Source organism: Vigna radiata, chromosome 1 (assembly GCF_000741045.1).
Source record: "Vigna radiata var. radiata cultivar VC1973A chromosome 1, Vradiata_ver6, whole genome shotgun sequence".
NCBI classification, from domain to species: Eukaryota; Viridiplantae; Streptophyta; class Magnoliopsida; order Fabales; family Fabaceae; genus Vigna; species Vigna radiata.
This window is the reverse complement of record NC_028351.1, coordinates 7,665,180-7,684,420: the sequence shown is the minus strand read 5'-3', so window position 1 is coordinate 7,684,420 and position 19,241 is coordinate 7,665,180. Positions and strand designations below refer to the sequence as shown.

The 19,241-nt window shown below is 33.0% G+C and overlaps 2 protein-coding genes across 8 annotated transcripts; both read left to right on the top strand.

The window, feature by feature from the left end:
- Positions 1-11: 11 nt before the first annotated feature.
- LOC106772681 (uncharacterized PKHD-type hydroxylase At1g22950) lies at positions 12-8,145 on the top strand. Of its 7 annotated transcripts, none has more exons than XM_022783464.1 (10): positions 13-511; positions 2,637-2,684; positions 3,831-4,007; positions 4,139-4,289; positions 4,382-4,468; positions 4,731-4,855; positions 5,456-5,574; positions 5,734-5,845; positions 6,031-6,192; positions 6,420-7,000. In XM_022783464.1, exons 1-10 carry the CDS (start codon positions 242-244, stop codon positions 6,579-6,581), a joined length of 1,413 nt encoding a protein of 470 aa, XP_022639185.1. In that variant the 5' UTR covers positions 13-241; the 3' UTR covers positions 6,582-7,000. The 7 variants fall into 7 exon arrangements, with proteins under 7 accessions (XP_022639189.1, XP_022639185.1, XP_022639190.1 ...); XM_022783469.1 differs by lacking the exon at positions 6,420-7,000 and adding an exon at positions 7,014-7,423 and having other exon boundaries at positions 16-511; XM_022783468.1 differs by lacking the exon at positions 2,637-2,684 and having other exon boundaries at positions 12-511; positions 6,420-7,001.
- Positions 8,146-9,336: 1,191 nt separating this feature from the next.
- On the top strand, positions 9,337-11,571 carry LOC111241408 (nuclear envelope morphology protein 1-like). The gene is made up of 4 exons (XM_022779236.1): positions 9,337-9,610; positions 10,084-10,406; positions 11,162-11,166; positions 11,286-11,571. The coding sequence occupies exons 1-4, from the start codon at positions 9,337-9,339 to the stop codon at positions 11,569-11,571; spliced, it is 888 nt and encodes a 295-aa protein (XP_022634957.1).
- Positions 11,572-19,241: the final 7,670 nt, after the last annotated feature.

The window sequence follows — 19,241 nt, the reverse complement described above, 5'->3', positions numbered from 1 at the left end:
CACATGGCGAAAAGAAAAATCATAAAGCACGCAATTCTGAAATTTATGTTTCCATATTCATTCCTTACTTAATTCATTTATAAATCCAATCAGTTCTCTTAACTCTTTCATCTTCTTCCCTCAACACAACTCAAAGAAACCCTAATCTGCAACTCCGATTTTGTTTCTTCTCTGACAAAACCCTAATTTCCTTCCACACTTCCGCATGACCACCGTCTAGCTCACTTACCCCGCTCCGAGAATGTCGCTCCACGGCAGCGACCGCCGCGACACGTCGAGCGCCGGCGGAAACGGCATGGTGGCGGCGGCGAGCCTGAGGCTGCGGCTGAACCCTAACAAGGAGCACAAGCCAGATGGCTACGAGGACCTGCAGTTGGATTTCAGCCCTAACATCTTCAGCTCCTTGGAGAGGTACCTCCCTCCGAGCATGCTCAACGTGCCTCGTGACGATAAGGCCAAGTTCATGCGCGAGATTCTGCTCAAGTATCTACCCCTTGGGGAACGCAGCAGAGTGTGTTTCTCATTTTGACCCTGATATCTTTTTTCACTTCTAGTAGTTGTGTGTATTTATAAGTTGTTATTGGTTTTTAAATGTTTGTTTATTTGTTTGGGAAATGGAATAAAGTTTAGTTAAATGAGCTGATGGATTAGGATTTTTAGTGTTAGTTGCGGGAATTGTGTTACTTGGGTGTCAAGTTAGGCTAGTTGCAGGAACGAGGAGTATGCTATTAATTTATGTTAACATAACCAGGTTGAGTTTGACGGAAGTACTTGTTACTCAAAAAGTAACTTACCGAAGATTGAATCTTTTGAAGGAGGATATAATATGGAAAACCAAAATAAGTAGAATGATTTCTTAGATAAGTGATTTAATTTGTCTCTAAAATGAGGCATTTGCCCCTCTTACAAGCAGGTTTTGTTGGAGGAAGTGTTATGCGGTAGGACCAGTTGAAACCAGACATGATTGTTTTGCTTTGCAAGTTAGATATGAGCCGTAATGCAGTTTGACTCAACTGGCTTAAGAGGAAACTGGTAACTTGCCGGTTCGAATCTTTTAAAGGAGTATACAATATGGAAAACCAAAATAAGTAGAATGAATCTCAGATCGGTGATTTAATTTCTCTCTAAAATGACACATTTGCCCCTCATACAAGTAGGTTGTGTTGGAGGAAGTGTTATCCGGGTAGGGTCAGTGGAAAACCAGATATATTATTGGTTTGCTTTGCAAGTCAGATTTGAGCTGTAATGGCACGGTAGAATTTAGTTTGACTCAGCTGGCTTCAGAGGAAACTGGTAACTTGCTGGTTCACAATAAATTGTGTGGTCATGTTTGAAAAATATACCTGGGGTGTGCCTCCCTGCCAGAAGTTTACTTCTATACGAAGGAATAAAACAGAGAATTGCGGGTGGATGTTCTTTCTCTTCTTAAGTGATAGTGTGCATTAGTCGTTTAGGGTGGTTTCATAAGCAACCCAGCCCACAACAGCCAATTTTCTCCAGTCTTTTGGGCTCCCGTATTGGATGACTTATTTAAATATTATATATATATATATGTATGTATGTATGTATGTATGTATACACACACATGTATTTGTATGGAGATTTTCAAAGAATTGGGATTTTTCGGTGTGTAGTATAGAATTTATACCAATTCATGCTATTTAACTAATTCACTCAATGCCTTGACTGGAGTGAGTGATCAATGGGCTGAGTCTGATAACATTGGTTAGAGTTCTGACTCCATTATTCATAATAGAAGTGATGCTTGTGTTGTGCATACTCATTTGGAAACTTAAATTACATGTAGCTGTGTTTTATAATTAACTTTTTAATTTTTTATACCAATACCTGTTTTGGGAATGTTACAATTCTTAGATTAATTGTGACATTTTCTTACTTAAATTACAACTTATGATCAGTACCTAAACGTTGATTTCCTCTTTTGATTCAGGAATTGCTTTTTACTTTAATTCCAACTAGGTTGGCATCCTATTTTACATCAATCATCTGCAGCATATTCAAATAACATAAATAATGAAAAGAAGTACAAAAGAGTATAGGGATTATACCAAACCTACCTAAGGAGAAAACCCATAGAAAGGTTGAAAGTATCTGTGAAAATCTGGAATGTCATCCTCCCACTGATTACATCTTTCTTTTATACTAAAGCATGCAAGCTTATCAACACAATGATTCCTTGCATATAAATATGAGAAACATGGAATCTCATATTTTTACATTTAAGCTTCATATTATGCCATCTAGATAGAAGATGCAAAGCAACAATATGATCATTCTGAAAAGCCTGTACAACCAGCATTGAATCACTCTACAAGCACAAGATATGTCAACCATTATCGTAGGCAATATCAACCACATGAATAGGTCCATGATTTCAGCATGAATAGAAGATTGAACTCCAAGAAAATCAGAAAAGCAAATAAGAGTAAATTTGTTTCACCTTATTTTTAAAAAATAATTGCATATTTTTGTTTTCTGTCTAAGAGAACTTTTGAAAAATAATTGATCATTTCTGAAAAAATAATCTGTCCTAATCATTATTATCACACCCTTGTGTCTTTTTGTTATTTTACTTCATATTTTTTGATATGAAAGTTCCTATGTTACTTTGGCAGTCTCAAAAGCATAGAGAATACAGACAGAAGATAATAGAAAATTATCAGGTATGTAATAACCAAATGTTCATTTTTGACTGTTCATCTGGCTGTTTCTTGTTGCCTGAAATTAATTTTGAACCTAAAAGTGTTATTTCAGTAGGACTTTGAGAAGAAGAGAGAATGAGTTTCTCATAAAGTAAATTCTTAAATAAAAAATTGTATATAGTAAACCATTAATGGCGAAATCTAGCTATGAATCCTATTTCCTGATTTAGACTACTGTTAGTATGAGCTGGCCTGGAATACACAAAATTAGAACCCGGAGCCATAGTTATAAATTATACATTATGTTCAATAGTGGTGATTCTTTCTGCATACACTCGCTACCCTTTCTGCATCTCTCAGTTGCAGTAGTTTGCAATTTTTTTCCCCTTGTTTTACACAATTTTTTTTTTTTAATTATCGTGTGAATTTGAGTTTTGATAGTTTTATTTTTATGTATATAGTCTAAATTCTGTATATTGAGTTTCTAGTCCTTGGACGGCCTTCATGCTGCAATTCAGAATTTGATAACATGGCCCTGAACCAAATTAAAATTTTCAATCCTCTATTTTTTTCCTACTCAGAATGAGTCTGATATTTCTCATTCTTGCTGTACATGTTTTCCATTGATATAGTATATATTCTCTCCAACTTAAGGATTTCTATCAGCACCTGAATGATCTAATTAAGACTTATCACTTTCCATGGGTTAAGAGTACCCTTGGCCCTTCCCCCCGCCCTTGGTGTCATGCCACTCCTTTAAGGGAACAAAGGTGGGAGTCTGCAGTTTAATGAATTTCTAGTTATAAGTTGATTAGATCTTTCTGAGATTCTTTCAAATTTGTGCAAAAAGAAATATGGTAGTAATTAAATCTCTCCTCCGGTTGTGATGCTGCTGTTGAAAAGGTGCTTAACATCCATGCAAAGAAAACAATGAATGATAATCTTTAAAATCAGTTAAATTTCTGATATGAAGTATGATAATTCATAACAATATTTCCCTTGTTTCATCTACCTCCTTCTTTCCCATGTTTTTTAGCAAATCTTAAAATTTTTTAAACACAATATGTGAAGTATGATTATTCATAACAATCTTTCCCTTGTTTCTTCTACCTCCTCCTTTGTCATATTTCTTAGCAAATCTTACAGTTTCTTAAACACAATTTGCAGCCTCTGCATCGGGAGTTGTACTCTGTGAATTCTGCTACATTCTTCGTTCCCTCATTTCTGAGAGCAATTAATGATAATACTGAGCAAAGCTTTAGAAGTATAATGTCTGAGCCCTCTCCTGGCATTTTTATATTTGACATATTTCAGACCAACTTTTGTGAGTTATTGCTATCTGAGGTACCTAATCATTTTACTTTCATTACCTATGATATAAGCAGTGTCTTATCTTTTAAATTGGAAGATTAAGAAGATGACGTTGTGTATACTGATATTTTGTGTATGTTAAAATTTAATTGCGGTCTCCCTAGATTGAAAATTTTGAGAAGTGGGTGACTGAAACAAAGTTTCGGATCATGCGTCCCAATACAATGAATAAATATGGTGCTGTACTTGATGATTTTGGACTTGAAACAATGCTTGACAAGCTTATGGAAGGTTTTATTCGTCCTTTATCCAGAGGTAAATGAAGACTGCATTACAATCTCATGGTGGTTTGACATTCTTTTCATTCTCATAAGACATGTTCAGTCACTCAATTATTTGTTATGCAGTCTTATTTGCGGAAGTTGGTGGGGCAACCCTGGATTCTCATCATGGTTTTGTTGTAGAATATGGTAAAGATAGAGATGTTGACTTGGGTAAGATTTCTGATTGATGGGTTTGTTTTATTATTCCTTAGGTCATGTGCATAATATATAATAAATAAACAAATTAGACAATTTAATACTTTTTTGAAGCTTCAAATCCAAATAAAACTTGGATAGAGACCGTAAATGCATTACTATGGTCACAAATGTTTTGATGACGATGCTTTCATATAATATGCCTGTTAATACGGCTGCATTGCTGATGTTAATATGCCTCTTGTATTTTACAATTAAGAGTCTCTTGCATCTATAGGTTTCCATGTGGATGACTCAGAAGTAACCTTGAATGTTTGTTTGGGTAAGCAATTTTCTGGAGGGGAATTGTTTTTCCGGGGCATACGATGTGAGAAACATGTAAATACTGGAACTCATTCAGAGGTAAGTCACTGCGATTGAATAACATCAAGTTGTATTGGTGTTTGGAAGATTCAATGCCTGCTATTTTGTAACTGTAAGTGTTTGTTACTCTACTTTATCTAAATTAGTAATGCCTCAATAGCAAGAAGCATTAACACCTTTGCCAACATGCAAGTTGACCTCACCACAATGCTTGAGACCGGATACATATTAAACTGGTTATATGTCTATTTTCAAGTATGTATGCTAAATACCGATATGTTTTTATCCTAGACAGTCATGTACATGAGAATAATAATTTCATTTGAAAATTTCTGGAGATTATATATTAATCTTGATGAAGTGTGGGCTTGGTTTAATTACAACGTGAGCCCTTAAAGCAATAACTTGTGAATTAAAAATAAGGCTATCCATGTATGTCTTATTTCAGTTTTTAAGTTTAGTTTTAGCAGTATATATAACATAGTGAAAGCAAATCCAAATATTCTGGGTTAATATTCTGTTTCAATGAAGTTAGTTAGTGTTGTATGTTTACTATTGTAACGAGATTTATGGACCATTGCTTCTTGCTACTTCTCATGGTTGTACACTTTTCTTTTGGGGTCCATTATTTGAAAGTAGGAGATCTTTGATTATTCTCATGTTCCTGGACGAGCTGTGCTTCATCGTGGTCGACATCGCCATGGTGCTAGAGCTACAACATCCGGCAATCGGGTCAACCTACTTCTGTGGTGCAGAAGGTGATTTCACTTTTAACTTCAGCTTGTCTAATGATTGTGAGTTGTTTGCTTCATATTAAATTGCTCTGGTACTCACTAGATTCAGAAATCACACATTGTCTGATTTCTGTTCGTTTTTTCCCTCTGTAAATTAAGTTTGAAGTTTGTATGTTGTTGTAGTTCTGTCTTTAGGGAGATGAAACGGTATCAAAAAGATTTCTCCAGCTGGTGTGGCGAGTGCAGTCGTGAGAAAAAGGAAAGGCAACGCTCAACAATTGCTGCTACCAAATTGGTAAGTCTTTATGTAATCTGAATGTTGCATGCATGTGCATTACATTCTGGGAAGATGTTATAGGTTTTATGCAAACAGATGCAGGTTGTGTTGTCTTTTTCTTTTTCCTTTTCTACCCATTTCCATCTCATTTTTTGGGTGGCCACTTCTTCATGAGTTGACGAATCAGGAACTTTCAATTACAGATGCATCTCCATGCTGCTGTGCCTGCAAACATCATTGTTGTACCTTATTTTCCTCTCCTGTTCACTCCCCTGAGCTGTGAACACGAATCAATCCAGATCTGTTCCATCATAATCATAGCACATAATTCAAGATCACCCCACTTGCACAAAATAAATTTCAAGGTGTTCGTTAGGTTCCCTTGTTGCCATACAGACTTTTAGGGATTTTCAACGTGTATACTAGCCAATTGATCAACCCTCTTTGTTTTATTCAGGAAGAGAAACCTTTTTTTAGCCATAGCAACTTTTGTGTTTGATTGTGTTGCAGTGAGGAGGAGGGTGCAGGATGTCTTTGATATTCGCCCATTGCTTGTCAATGTTGTTGCATTTTATTTTTTCTTTTTGTGCAGAGGAGTTGTGTGCATGCTTGCAAATTACATGAAATGGAAAATAGGGGGAACAAAGTGAATGAAGGACGGGTAAAGGGGAGTACTGCGGCGGCCTATGGCTGCTGTAACAGTGAGGTTGAGGTAAACGAAGAAAAGAGAAAAAATTGGGAAAGGGAGAGGTAGAATGGGAAAAGGATAACTAAATAAATAATTGTTAATTAAATAATTTATATATCTGTAAGGGTGTAAATTTCCTCTCCGCAGAGACATGATTGACCCTCCTACTGTAGCCACTGTAATAAGCAACGCAAATGCTCTTGACTTCTAATCATTTGTTGTTGGAAAATTGCTCCTAGCCTGCTAGCTGTTACCAAAGGAATAATACTTTAGGATTACTTGAAATACAGAGGAACTGACAACTGTATAAAGTCGTGTTCTTTCTTCACCATGGGGTTTAGTCAAATATTCGAGTTTAAGGATTAAAGCAAATTGGACTTTCCAATTTCATAGTTCTACAATGAGATGTTTTTCTGACATAAGTTTGTTCTTGTTCAGTATAATTAAAAATACATAGCTGAGGTTGCGGAATATAACTTTAATCTGATGATATTACAGGAGTTGTTCAGGAGGGAAGGTGAATCCACTGCATAATCTGTTTTACTCGGTGGATCATTGTAAAAGTGATGTACCTGCAATCATTTGTTAATACTAGTAAGCTATGATTCCTGATCCAGGTGTCTGTACAAGATAGCTGCTGTACTTAGATAGTTTTCTTAGTAACCATGGAGTTTTCTTTAAAAACTGTGCGGTTTATGGAATGCCTATTTGTGTAGAGTAGCTGGCTGTTATGTAGGCTGGCGTAATGCTCAAAGGCCATTTTTTAAATGCGTTAAACCGCATATTCATGTCCAGAAATGTAGATGTAGACTGTAATTAGTGTATACTGAATTCTTTGAGGTTCATTGGCTACTGTAACAACCGCATTTTCTGTTCTTTTATTTATTTATTTATTAATTTTTGGTAGAGTTGAAGGTGAGCCATGGATAAATGGTAAGGTTGTTCTTAGCATTTAACGTGTTTGTTTTAGCTTTAAAAAAGATTATTTATTACTTGGAGACATGTTTTGTTTAGTTTTGAAATCATGATAAGGTGATTTATCATGAAGGACAAATCTGGCTGTTATCACACTCTCGACATCTTCTACAAGTAAACAATATGCAATTGAATAGACATTAATCAATAATTTTCTATGGACATAAGAAAGGGTACAGAACTTATAACTAAATAATATTCTGTGGGTCAAGGTGTTGACTCTAATATCTGAAAAACAACTTCATCTTGAATGTGATTACAAGAATGTCACATGCAAACAGGAAGTTCTGATGATGTTGTCTTATCTCCTGACAAGTAATGTTTTAATAAATTGTGGTGATTGTTTCAAATCATAATTCCTTGCATAATCAGGATTTTTATTCAGCAGTGTGGTGGATTTGGAGATGGAGGAAACACAAAATCTTTGACAACGATGGGTGGAATACAAAGAAAATCATGAGAATAATTTATTCTCTACAAGATCATATCATCATGTGTGTCTTAATGATGAAGGCTTCTGTTTAAATGCAGCACTTCATCACCCAAAATGCCATATGAAAGTGAATCCTGAGGGAAGTTGTGAATAATCCTTGTTATTGTGAAATCAACCTTTTAGGTGTTTTATCAGATGTCATAATTCAAAGCATACCCTGAAAAATTCTACTATGCATCAACCTTGCTAGAGATAAATAAACCTTTGAAATAACCTTAAAACATGTCACAGAGACAAACTAAATTTCCCTCTCTTACCTAAACAAGGGTTTCACAAATTACAAGAAATAATTGTATTGGTTAATCCTAACAAACTAGTTCATCAAATTGGCAGATCAGGACAAAACGGATTGCCTGTTAGCCTTCTTTAAATTAAAAATTTAAATAAAAAGTAATTTAAAAAAACAATCTTTTTATATTATATTTTTTTAAGATGTAAAATTACTAATACAAACTAAATTTTAATTATTAATTTTTTATTAGTTTTTCGATCCATTCAACTTAATGATCCGTTTTATCATTCTTCCAAATCTTAGGATTTAGAAAGTTTTTGTTAAAAAATATTTTGTATTTTTTTTGAAGAAAAAAACAAAGTATTTGTTTTATTGCTTTATTTTTATCTTGTATATCTCTCGTTTCTATTTTACCCGATATAATTCAAACGAATACCGATGATCTCGTGTCAGGAAAAAAACGTCATTCTTTTTTGTTTGATTTTAAGCAGAAAAACCACTCTTTAGCACAAAATAATTAACTTAAAGGAATCTTTGTGTTTCTTTCATGAAATCTAAAAGTTTGAAGGAGAAAACAAGAAACGAGTTTTTTTTTTTATCTTTCTTTAAATGTAATCAAACCCTAATTCTACATTTCCCCTTTCATCGTTAAACACTACATCCTCCTTTTTCGATAAATGTACATTTTTTTTTCAAAATATAATTTAAATGAAAAATAAAACAGTAAGGAGATTTTTTTAAATGAAAATAAAAGTCTGGTTGAGTAAAACTGATAAGATGTCATTCAGCTTTTCAAATAAAATAGTGAGACATGTTTAAGGAGATTTTTTTATTTAAAAAAAAATAATTTTCTATTATTTATACCTTTTATAATATCTTATTTTCTTCCGCAACTTTTACTATCTAAGATTATCTTTCTTTAAAAAATACTTTATCATATATCATTTATAATATCAACATCATCTATAATAAATTTACAAATCAAAATCAGTATCAATATCCATATCATATCTATCTATATATCTAAATTTTGTTAAAAGAATCATCAAATAAAATCGTAAAGTTAGTTATCAAAAGCATAATAAGCCACTTTAATAAGTCAATAACCTTTTATACCAAACATGGTGTTTTTCAGTCTCAAGAAGAGATTATCAGGAATCGCAGATTGCAATTTTGAAGAATTCCGTGGAAGTTTTCAACAGCTTCATGATGTTCTGTGGTTTAACAGTTTCTTGGCCCTCCCTGTCATTCCATCTACTCGAGAATTTCAGATCATCAACTCCAACCACTATCAACACACATTTCCTAAGAATTCTTTAGACGCATGGTCTTCATCAGTTTGCCACAAAACATGCAAAAAGAGGAGCAGTGCAACCCTTGTTCTTGATTTGGATGGTAATTTTCCTTTATCTTTCCCTAAACTATTAGGGTTTCTCACCTGTTACAGTTTTTGTTTTTTTATATGCCATATGGTTATTGATCCAGTATTCATTAGTTTTGTCAGATATATCAGTGAACAAATAACTGGTTAGGTTTTCAGAATTTGAATTTTCTAATGACCTTTTAGTGTTGTTCCTTTTTTATATTCAAAATACGGTGATTTTAATGGTTTAAAATATATTAAAACCTTTTAATATATCAATAATGTACTTTGAATGCTCTATAAAAAATTCAGCAAAAGATCTGAATTTCAGGTTTTATGAAAATTTGTCAGGTTTAAAAATATGTTACATTTTTTTAATACACTAATAGTGTACTTTGAAAGTTTAGAAATAGTATAAAAAATTCAGTAAAGAATCTGGATAGGTTTTATGCAGTTCTTCGTCTGTTTGATTATGAATTCTTAAAAGTTGTATTGTTGTACGCAGAAACTTTGGTTCATTCTAGTGAGTTTCCATGCAACGCCGACTTCACGTTCAAAATGAAGTCGAGAACTATATATGTTAAAAAGAGACCTTATCTTGAAGAGTTTTTAGAAAAAGTATCAGAGATGTTTGAAGTCGTAATTTTCACAGCTAGTACAAGGTCATATTCTGCAAAATTGCTTGATATTCTTGATCCTCATAATAAGTTTTTTTCTCGAAGATTATACAGAGATTCATGCAAATGGGAAGATGGTCACTGTCTCAAGGATCTCAGACTTCTTGGAATTGACATGGCCAAAGTCTTCATAATTGACAACACTCCACGGGTATATATATATATTATTTCTTTCTTCCTTTTAGGTTCTCATGGAGCTTTTTTTTACTTTACGTTCTTTCTAACATCAAACTGTATTTGTAAGGAATGAAAAACTTATTTCCCTTGTTCCTTTTTTAGATCCAAATTCAGTTATCGGATCATTAGAGGAAAGAAACAAAAGATTCTTACACTTGCCACATTACCTTAATGACTATGCGGTCACGTATCCTTTAACCCGTAAAAAGGAGAAATCGAGTAGAGGAAAATGATTGGATTTATCATTACAATTTTCTTTTATTTTGATTGCATATCTTTATTCTGTAAGACATTTGTCAAGTGCATTTATAGCATAGTTTTGTAGTGAAAAGGGACATACTGAAAAGTAATTCATTCTCTTTATAAGGTTCCTTTATCTCCCGTGATTATTCTTTCTCTTTCTGTTATTTCACTTTCTACTCCCTGCACCTTCTTTCAACGGTGCTTTCATTGACCCTTACTCGATGATCGAGTCTCCTTTTTCCCATGATGAGTTCACTATAATCAAAATTAAACTTGAACAACTCTTCCTCTCTCATGCCAACCTTTCCTACACCCTTCACGATATTACCAACCGAACCACCATCTTGAAAAACCAACCCCCAACGCCTCACTCTTCCTCATCCATCCGTCCCTTAAAATTTGACCTCCTCCAGTTACTACTTTCCAATTGCTTCATGTTAAAGAGTAGCAAATGCTTTATCGGACACAACTTCATTCATCATTCAGGGCATGTGGTTTCCAGTGGGTGTTCAACCAGATCCTAAAAAGCTCGCTGCAGTACAGAATTAGCCAATCCCTCCAACCCTTAAGTCTCTTTGTGGGTTACTTGGTCTCACTGGATTTACTGTAGATTTGTTTCTGGTTACGTCTCAATTGCTCACCCTCTTACTGATCTTCTCAAGAAATACAATTTTTTGTGGAACAATATAGCTTATGCGGCTTTTGCGGATCTGAAGAATGCTTTATCAACAGCACCGGTTTTGGCCATCTCAAAATTTGATTCAGTGTTCACTGTTCAAACTAACGCATCGGGTATAGATATGGGGGAAATTCTCTCACAACAGGGTCATCCCATTGCTTATTTCATTGAGCAATTATGTCCAAAACTTCAGAATTCCTCTACCTATAATACGTGAATTATATGTCATAGCTACAACAGTGAAGAAATGGAGACAATACCTCCTAGGCTACCGCTTTATCATCCAAACCGATCAGCATTCCATCAAAGAATCATTATCTCAGACAGTCCTCCCACTAGAACAACAAACTTATCTCTTTAAATTGTTAGGATTTGACTTTGAGATTTAATATCGCCTTGGTAAGAGCAATGTTATTGCTTATGCTCTCTCTTTGGTGGAGGATATTTCTGCTAGGGTACAACATCTCTACCAGTGTTATTAATCCCACAGTTGGACTTCTTGGAAGATCTCAAATCATCTCTAAATTGTAATCAAGAGTTCATTTCCTTAAGGGATAAAATCACCATCGATCCACAGGAGTTTCCCCTATTTTCTTTAAAGGAGGATCTTATCCTTTTCAAGGCAAAATTATGGTTGTCATCTACTTGTTCTCTCATTCCCCTCTTGTTGCACGAGTTTCACTGCACCCCAATGGCAAGACACACATGGATCTCTCGAACATTGAGCAAGTTAATGACTTACTTCTATGGGCACACAATCCGCAAAGATATTAAGACATTTGTCGAGCAATGCAGTACCTACCAGCAAACCAAACTGCCCACTCACATCCTTCTGGCTTGCTTCAACCTATCCACCCTCCATCTCACGGTTGGGAAGACCTCTCCCTTGACTTTATTATTGGCCTTCCCCCTTATAACGGGTTCACTACTATACTCGTTGTTGTGGACAAGTTCTTTATGGGTGCACACTTTGGTATGCTTCCAAAATCATTATATGCATCTCAGGTGACGCAACTACTTATCGACATAGTATTTAAGCATCATGGTCTCCCTCGTGCCTCATTTTTTACTATGATCCCATCTTCATTAGTCACTTCTGACAAGAACTTTTTCACCTTACTGGCACCAAGATGCGTATGTCAACGGTTTACCATCCTCAAACGGATGGCGGTAACCAACAAAGTATTGCAGCAGTATCTTTGTAGTTTTGTGCACCACAAACTGTCTCTATGGGGTAGATTTCTATTTTAGGCAGAATGGAGTTTCAATACTTTTGTCAAGCCTCAACTGGATTCACACCATTCGAAGTAATGTTTGGGCCTCCACTCATCCCTCCTTTACTTTCAGAAGAGACATCGAATGCAGCGGTACAACAAGAACTCTTTACTCGTGCTGAGATTCTTTAAAAGCTTACCTCTAACTTGCAAAAGGCACAAGCAACTATGAAGAAGTGGGTTGACCAACACCGTTGAGATGCCCAATTTGCAGTAGATGATTGGGTTTACGTTCGCCTTAGGCCCCATCGTCAATCCTCGGCGACAGGCATTACCGCATTTAAACTAATGAAAAGGTTCTTGGGTCCCTTCAAATTTACAAGGAGAATTGGTGATGTTGCTTATGAAGTGGATCTTCCTCCTACTGTCAAAATCCACAACATTTTCCATGTTAGCCTTCTTCTTCCTCACGAAGGACCTTTACCTTCTTCTCCTTTTTCTCTTCCACCTGACATTGAAGATCACCAACCAGTGCTAGAACCATTGTTGATTGGAAATGGGATAATTTTGCTTCCCCTTCCCCTCCAGTAATTCAGATCCTAATTCAATGGTAGGGCATGCCTCTCGAAGAAGCAACTTGGGAATCATGGTTGCAGATTCAACAACAGTTCCACCTTGAGGACAAGGTGCTTCTTGAACCAGGGGAGATGTAAGGAATGAAAAACCTATTTCCCTCATTCCTTCTTTAGATCCAAGTTCAGTTATTGCCACAACACCTACAGCTATGGACTGTTAGAGGAAAGAAGCAAAAGATTCTCACACTAGCCACACTACCTTAGTGACTATGCGGTCATGTATCCTTCAATCCGTAAAAAGGGAAAATTGGATAGAGGAAAATGATTGGATTTATCATCATAATTTTTCTTTATTTTAATTTCATATGTTTTTTCTGATAATTTTCCTTTATTTTAATTTCATATATTTTTTCTGTAAGGCATTTGCGAAATGCATTTATAGTACAGTTTTGTAGTAAAAAGGGACATACAGAAAAGTAATTCATTCTTCCTAAAAAGTTTCTTTCTCTTTTCAATGATTATTCTTTCTCTTTCTGTATTTCCTTTGTCTGCTCCCTGCAGCATCTTTCAATATTTCTATGATGAAACTGTATATCTAACATGCAATCTAATTTAGAATTTAAGTGATTGTTTGAATGATTTATGATGCTGAAACTTGAAACCTGTGTTTATGACAGGTGTTTAGACTTCATGTTAACAATGGAATTCCTATAAAAAGTTGGTATTGGGACTGCAGAGATCATGCTCTGAGAAATTTGCTGCCATTGCTGGAGAAACTGGTTGATGTGGATGATGTTAGACCCATTATTGCAGCAAGATTTTGGAATAGAATTAAGTCTGCACCTCCTTCTCCTGCCCACATTAGAAGAAAAATCCTTTTAAGAAACTCCTTCTAATATTCATGTATAGAATTATATTAGGGTTTGGTTACTTAGATGCAGTTATTTTTAAATAATTGATTTTAATTTGTTGTATTTTATACAAATAACTATATATATATATGATTCTTATTATAGCCAAAATAGTCTTAACTTGATTTTAATTTTAGTTATATTTTATACAAATAACCATGTATATATATGATTCTTATTATAGCCAAAAAAGTCTTATCATATATTAAACAAGAAAATATGTCTTATCATAATATTTTTGTTTGGTAGAGTTATTGTTAATGTTATTATTATTATTTTTATGGTTATTATTATTAATATTACTATTATTATTATTATTATTATTATTATTATTATTATTATTAAAAGAACTTTTTGTTTAATTCCACCATCTCTAATGTATAAAACCTTAAAATATGTTCATAATTTTCTCTTAGTTTTTTATTTTTGTAAAATATTTCATTTTCAAGGTTTCTTTCTGAGAGGTGCCCTCTAGTCCGTGCATATGGCACTATTCGTTTCAATGCAGAAGCTAATGTGTCATCAGAGTGGCTGGCTTTTGGTTCTTTCTACTTCGTGATACCTCAGGTGCATAAATTGCTTTCTTTCCAAAAACTAATTTCCATTTCCTTTAGCCATTAGACAATTCATAATTCAATGAGAACGAGGAGCAAAAATTGGAAGGAGATTGAATTTCAATAAAATTATTATTGATTGTATGATGTGAACTTTTAGAAATTAGAATCTGGTGTAAGTATCTTTGGCCACCTGTATATTAAAAATTCTAGACGTAAGGTTAGATTAATTGTATTAGGGTTTGGGGTTTGGGGTTTGGGGTTTGGGGTTTGGGGTTTGGGATTTGGGATTAGGGATTAGGGTTTAGGGTTTAGGGTTTAGGATTTAGGTTTAGGTTTAGGGTTTAGGGTTTAGGGTTTAGGGTTTAGGGTTTAGGGTTAGGTTTAGGTTTAGGTTTAGGGTTAGGTTTAGGGTTGGGGTTGGGGTTGGGGTTGGGGTTGGGGTTAGGGTTTAGGGTTTAGGGTTTGGGTTTGGGGTTGAGGTTAGGGTTTAGGATTTAGGGTTTCAATGCAGAAGCTAAGGTGTTATCAGAGTGGCTGGCTTTTGGTTCTTTCTACTTCATGATACCTCAGGTGCATAAATTGTTTTCTTTCCAAAATTTAATTTCCATTTCCGTTAGCCATTAGACAATTCATAGTTCAATGAGAACAAGAGTTCAACAGAGGAGGAGGAAGAATTGGAAGGAGATTGAATTTCAATAAAATTTTTATTGATTGTATGATGTGAACTTTTAGAAATTAAAATCTGGTGTAAGTATCTTTGGCCACCTGTAAATTAAAAATTCCAGACGCAAGGTTAGATTAATTGTATTAGTTTATCTACTGATAACATTGAAGTTGTGTTGTCTCTATATGACCATAGCATGTTTTACTGAAAGTTTGAACTTTGTGATGCCACACTCAAACATGATTCACTTTTCATATTACTTTTGTGTTTCCATCAATCCACTATAGAACAATTTTAGCATAAGGTAAACCTTTTATCTCATGTTTTTCTATCGGGCAGTATGTGAAAAAGTTGTGGGATTCAACATTTGTTTGCTCAATTATCTGGCAGGCTGAGAAGAGAAGAAGATGAGGTTAAACATAATATATTTCTTTGGTTTATTTGGCAAGATTTATATGTATAATTCAATGGACTTAACATTGTCATAATTAGCTGCTTACATTGAATCTAATTTAAGGTACTTAACGAAAAAAAACTTATTCATCTCATGATGTTTGTAATGAGTGTTATCTTTTAACATTGAACTGCATGCTTATTCTGATTTATACTACAACAAGTAATTTTTTATTGAATTACAAGTTTATTCTGATTTATATTTTAGCAAGTAATTTGTAGGTTCAAATGCAATGCACTTGTCTCCATTTTTTTATAAATTAGAACCTTGGATTCTATTTTTTTTATATAAATTTGGATTAATATTGAAAGTGTTATGACAAGTTTTCTAAGTTGGCTATGCAGTCTATATTATATTACATTTTAACATTTTTTAACCATTAATAATTCTTAAATTTGTCTAATAATTTTTTTTAATATATTATCAATTAATTATTATTTTTAATATATTATCAACTAATTATTATTTTATATTGTAGGTATGGAAAAAAAAGTCTATCAAATGATGAAACAATAAAGAAATACCAAATGATAAAGATAATTGATGATTATTATTCATAGGATAATGATATTTTTAGACAACATTTTTTTGACAACATTTGAACATTAATTACGTGTCAATCTGTGATTGGTTAAAAATTACCTCACAATAATGTTTATGATTATTATTATTGATTGTGGAGTAATTTTTAACCAATCACAGATTGACACGTAATCAATGTTCAAATATTGTCAAAAAAAAATGTTGTCTAAATATCATTATCCTTATTCATAACATGTTTCCGTAACCGCGAATATCATATTTTTCAGGGATTAAAATCGTTGGAAATTACAAAAATAATTCCCGATAAAAATATAAATTTTTATAGTATTTATTTTAATTTTTAAAAAACATTAATTATATTTCTAATGTTTGTAGTTTATATAATAATATTTTGGTTTGTATTTAATATTTACATTTAATTTTGGTTTCATATTATTTAATTTTGGTTATTTATGATAATCAAATCATTTGAATAAAAAAAAACTTATTTACATTTCTAACGGTTTTGAAAACCCTGTAAACTAAGTTGTACTGGTATTTTTAGCAAAACCTCTATTAATATTGACGATTTTTTTCAAAAACTGCCAGTAATTTAACTATGCAGGTTTCTTAGGGATTTTTGTAACTTTAGGTAACGTATTTTCTGATAGTTAAAACCGCCAAAAAATAAAAGAAAAATAACCCAAAAAAATTATATAATTTTGTAGTCAACGAGGAGTCTTTAAATATAAATTTTTCCTATTCCACCAGAATGGTAATAACATAAAACATGAAATTTTTTTTCTTGTAGGCTTCATTTCGTTGATAATATATATATATATATATATATATATATATATATATATATGTATATTGCCAATATCTAAAATTATTTATTTTTTATTAATAAGGTCACTTTATATTAATGATTAAAAATTCAATTTTCACCTTTTGCTATGACTATGACGTTGAAATTGTATTGGTAAGGTTTATTCATCATCAAATTATCTTTAGTTGATAAGATAAAGCTTTTTTTTATAATTTTCTAAAAGAAAAATTCTTTTTAAGCAAGAGAATATAGAAATCTGCTTGAATAGGATCGGAAATATATCTCATGATAAAATAATAATACACGTTTAAAGAGATTTTTAAAAAAATAAATAAATAAAGATTATCTTCTTTTAGAAAATATTTTATCATATATCAATTATAATATCAATATTGACTATAATTAAATTCAAAAATCAATATCTATATCTAAATTCAGTTAAAAGATCATCTAATAAAACTTTGGAGTTCGTTATCAAATAAATATAGCAATAGAATATATCTCAAATTCAAAATCATAAAACATAAGTACTGAGATAATTAACTCTATTTGACAACAATCAAACCTACTGTTACTATGGTGTTTTCCACCGTCAAGAAAACATTATTAGGAGCTGCAGATTCCATTTTCGGAGAATCGTTTGAAAGGTTTCAACAACATTTTGATCGTATGTGGTTTAACAGTTTCTTGTGCCACCAGGTTATTCCATTTTCTCAAGAACTTCAGCTCAACCACTCTCAAAACCTAGACACACTGCCTTCATCAGTTAGCCACAAAATAAAGAAAAAGAAGAATGTAACCCTTGCTCTTGATTTGGATGGTAATTTTCCTCTTTGAATTATGCCATTTATAAAAATTTATGATGATATGAGATTTGTTGATGGTAAATTCTTAAAATTTATACTGTTCTACGCAGAAACATTGGTTCATTCTTCTCCGTTTCCGTGTGATGCTGACTTCTCATTCACAATAATCAATGATGGAAAGTCCAGTACTGTATATGTGAGAAAGAGACCTTTTCTTGAACAGTTTTTAGAAAAAGTATCAGAGATGTTTAAAGTTGTAATTTTCACTGCTAGTCAAAGCTCATATTCTGCAAAATTGCTTGATGTTCTTGATCCTCATAAGAAGATTTTTGCTCAAAGATTCTACAGAGATTCATGCAAATGGGAAGATGGCCACTGCCTCAAGGATCTCACAGTTCTGAGAACTGATCTGGCCAAAGTGTTCATCATTGACAACAGTCCACGGGTATATAGATATATATATATTACTTCTTGTTCTTTAATGTTGCTTTTTTCCATTCATTCCTTCTTTTAGAGCAATGACAATATCTTAGTTGAACTCGTATCTTATTCAATTTGTCAATGTTTTATGATGCTGAAACTTGAAAGTTGTGTTTTATACAGGTATTTAGACTTCATGTTAACAATGGAATTCCTATAAAAAGTTGGTACGGGAACAGCACAGATCATGCTCTGATTGATTTGCTGCCATTTCTGGAGAAACTGGTTGATGTGGATGATGTTAGACCCATTATTGCAGCACAATTTGGAGCAAGAATTCATTATGCACGTTTTGCCCCTATTCCTATTCAAATTAGAAGAATATAGATCCTTTTAAAAATCTCCACCTAATATTCATATATATGGAATTATACTAGTTAGGGTTTTGGTTATTTAGATTTAGTTAATTTTATGTCTTATTCACTTAAAGGGATTTGGAGAGAGTAATTGAGTGGATTTGAGATAAGTAAAAGTGAATTTGGAAGTAAATTTTAATCTGTCACATAAATTAAATCATACATTAATTTTCAGAAATTTTAATTCCAAATCCACTCAAATAAACAAAAAAAAAAATATTTTCAAATTCTCTCAAATCTATTCAATTACTCTTCCCCAAATCTCTTCAATGAACAAGGCATTAATGTTGGTGAATTTTTATACAAATATATATATATATATATATATATATATATATATATATATATATAGGGGTTTGTTAATACGCGTACGCCCAAAACTAAAAAAAAAAACGAAACCCCCAACATTTTCTCTGTCATCATTCCAACATTTTTTTCTCTTATCTCAACCCAATTGAAGATGGTGGTAGCAATTTGAATCAGAGATATTTTTTAAAAATTGAAAAAGTTTACTCTTTT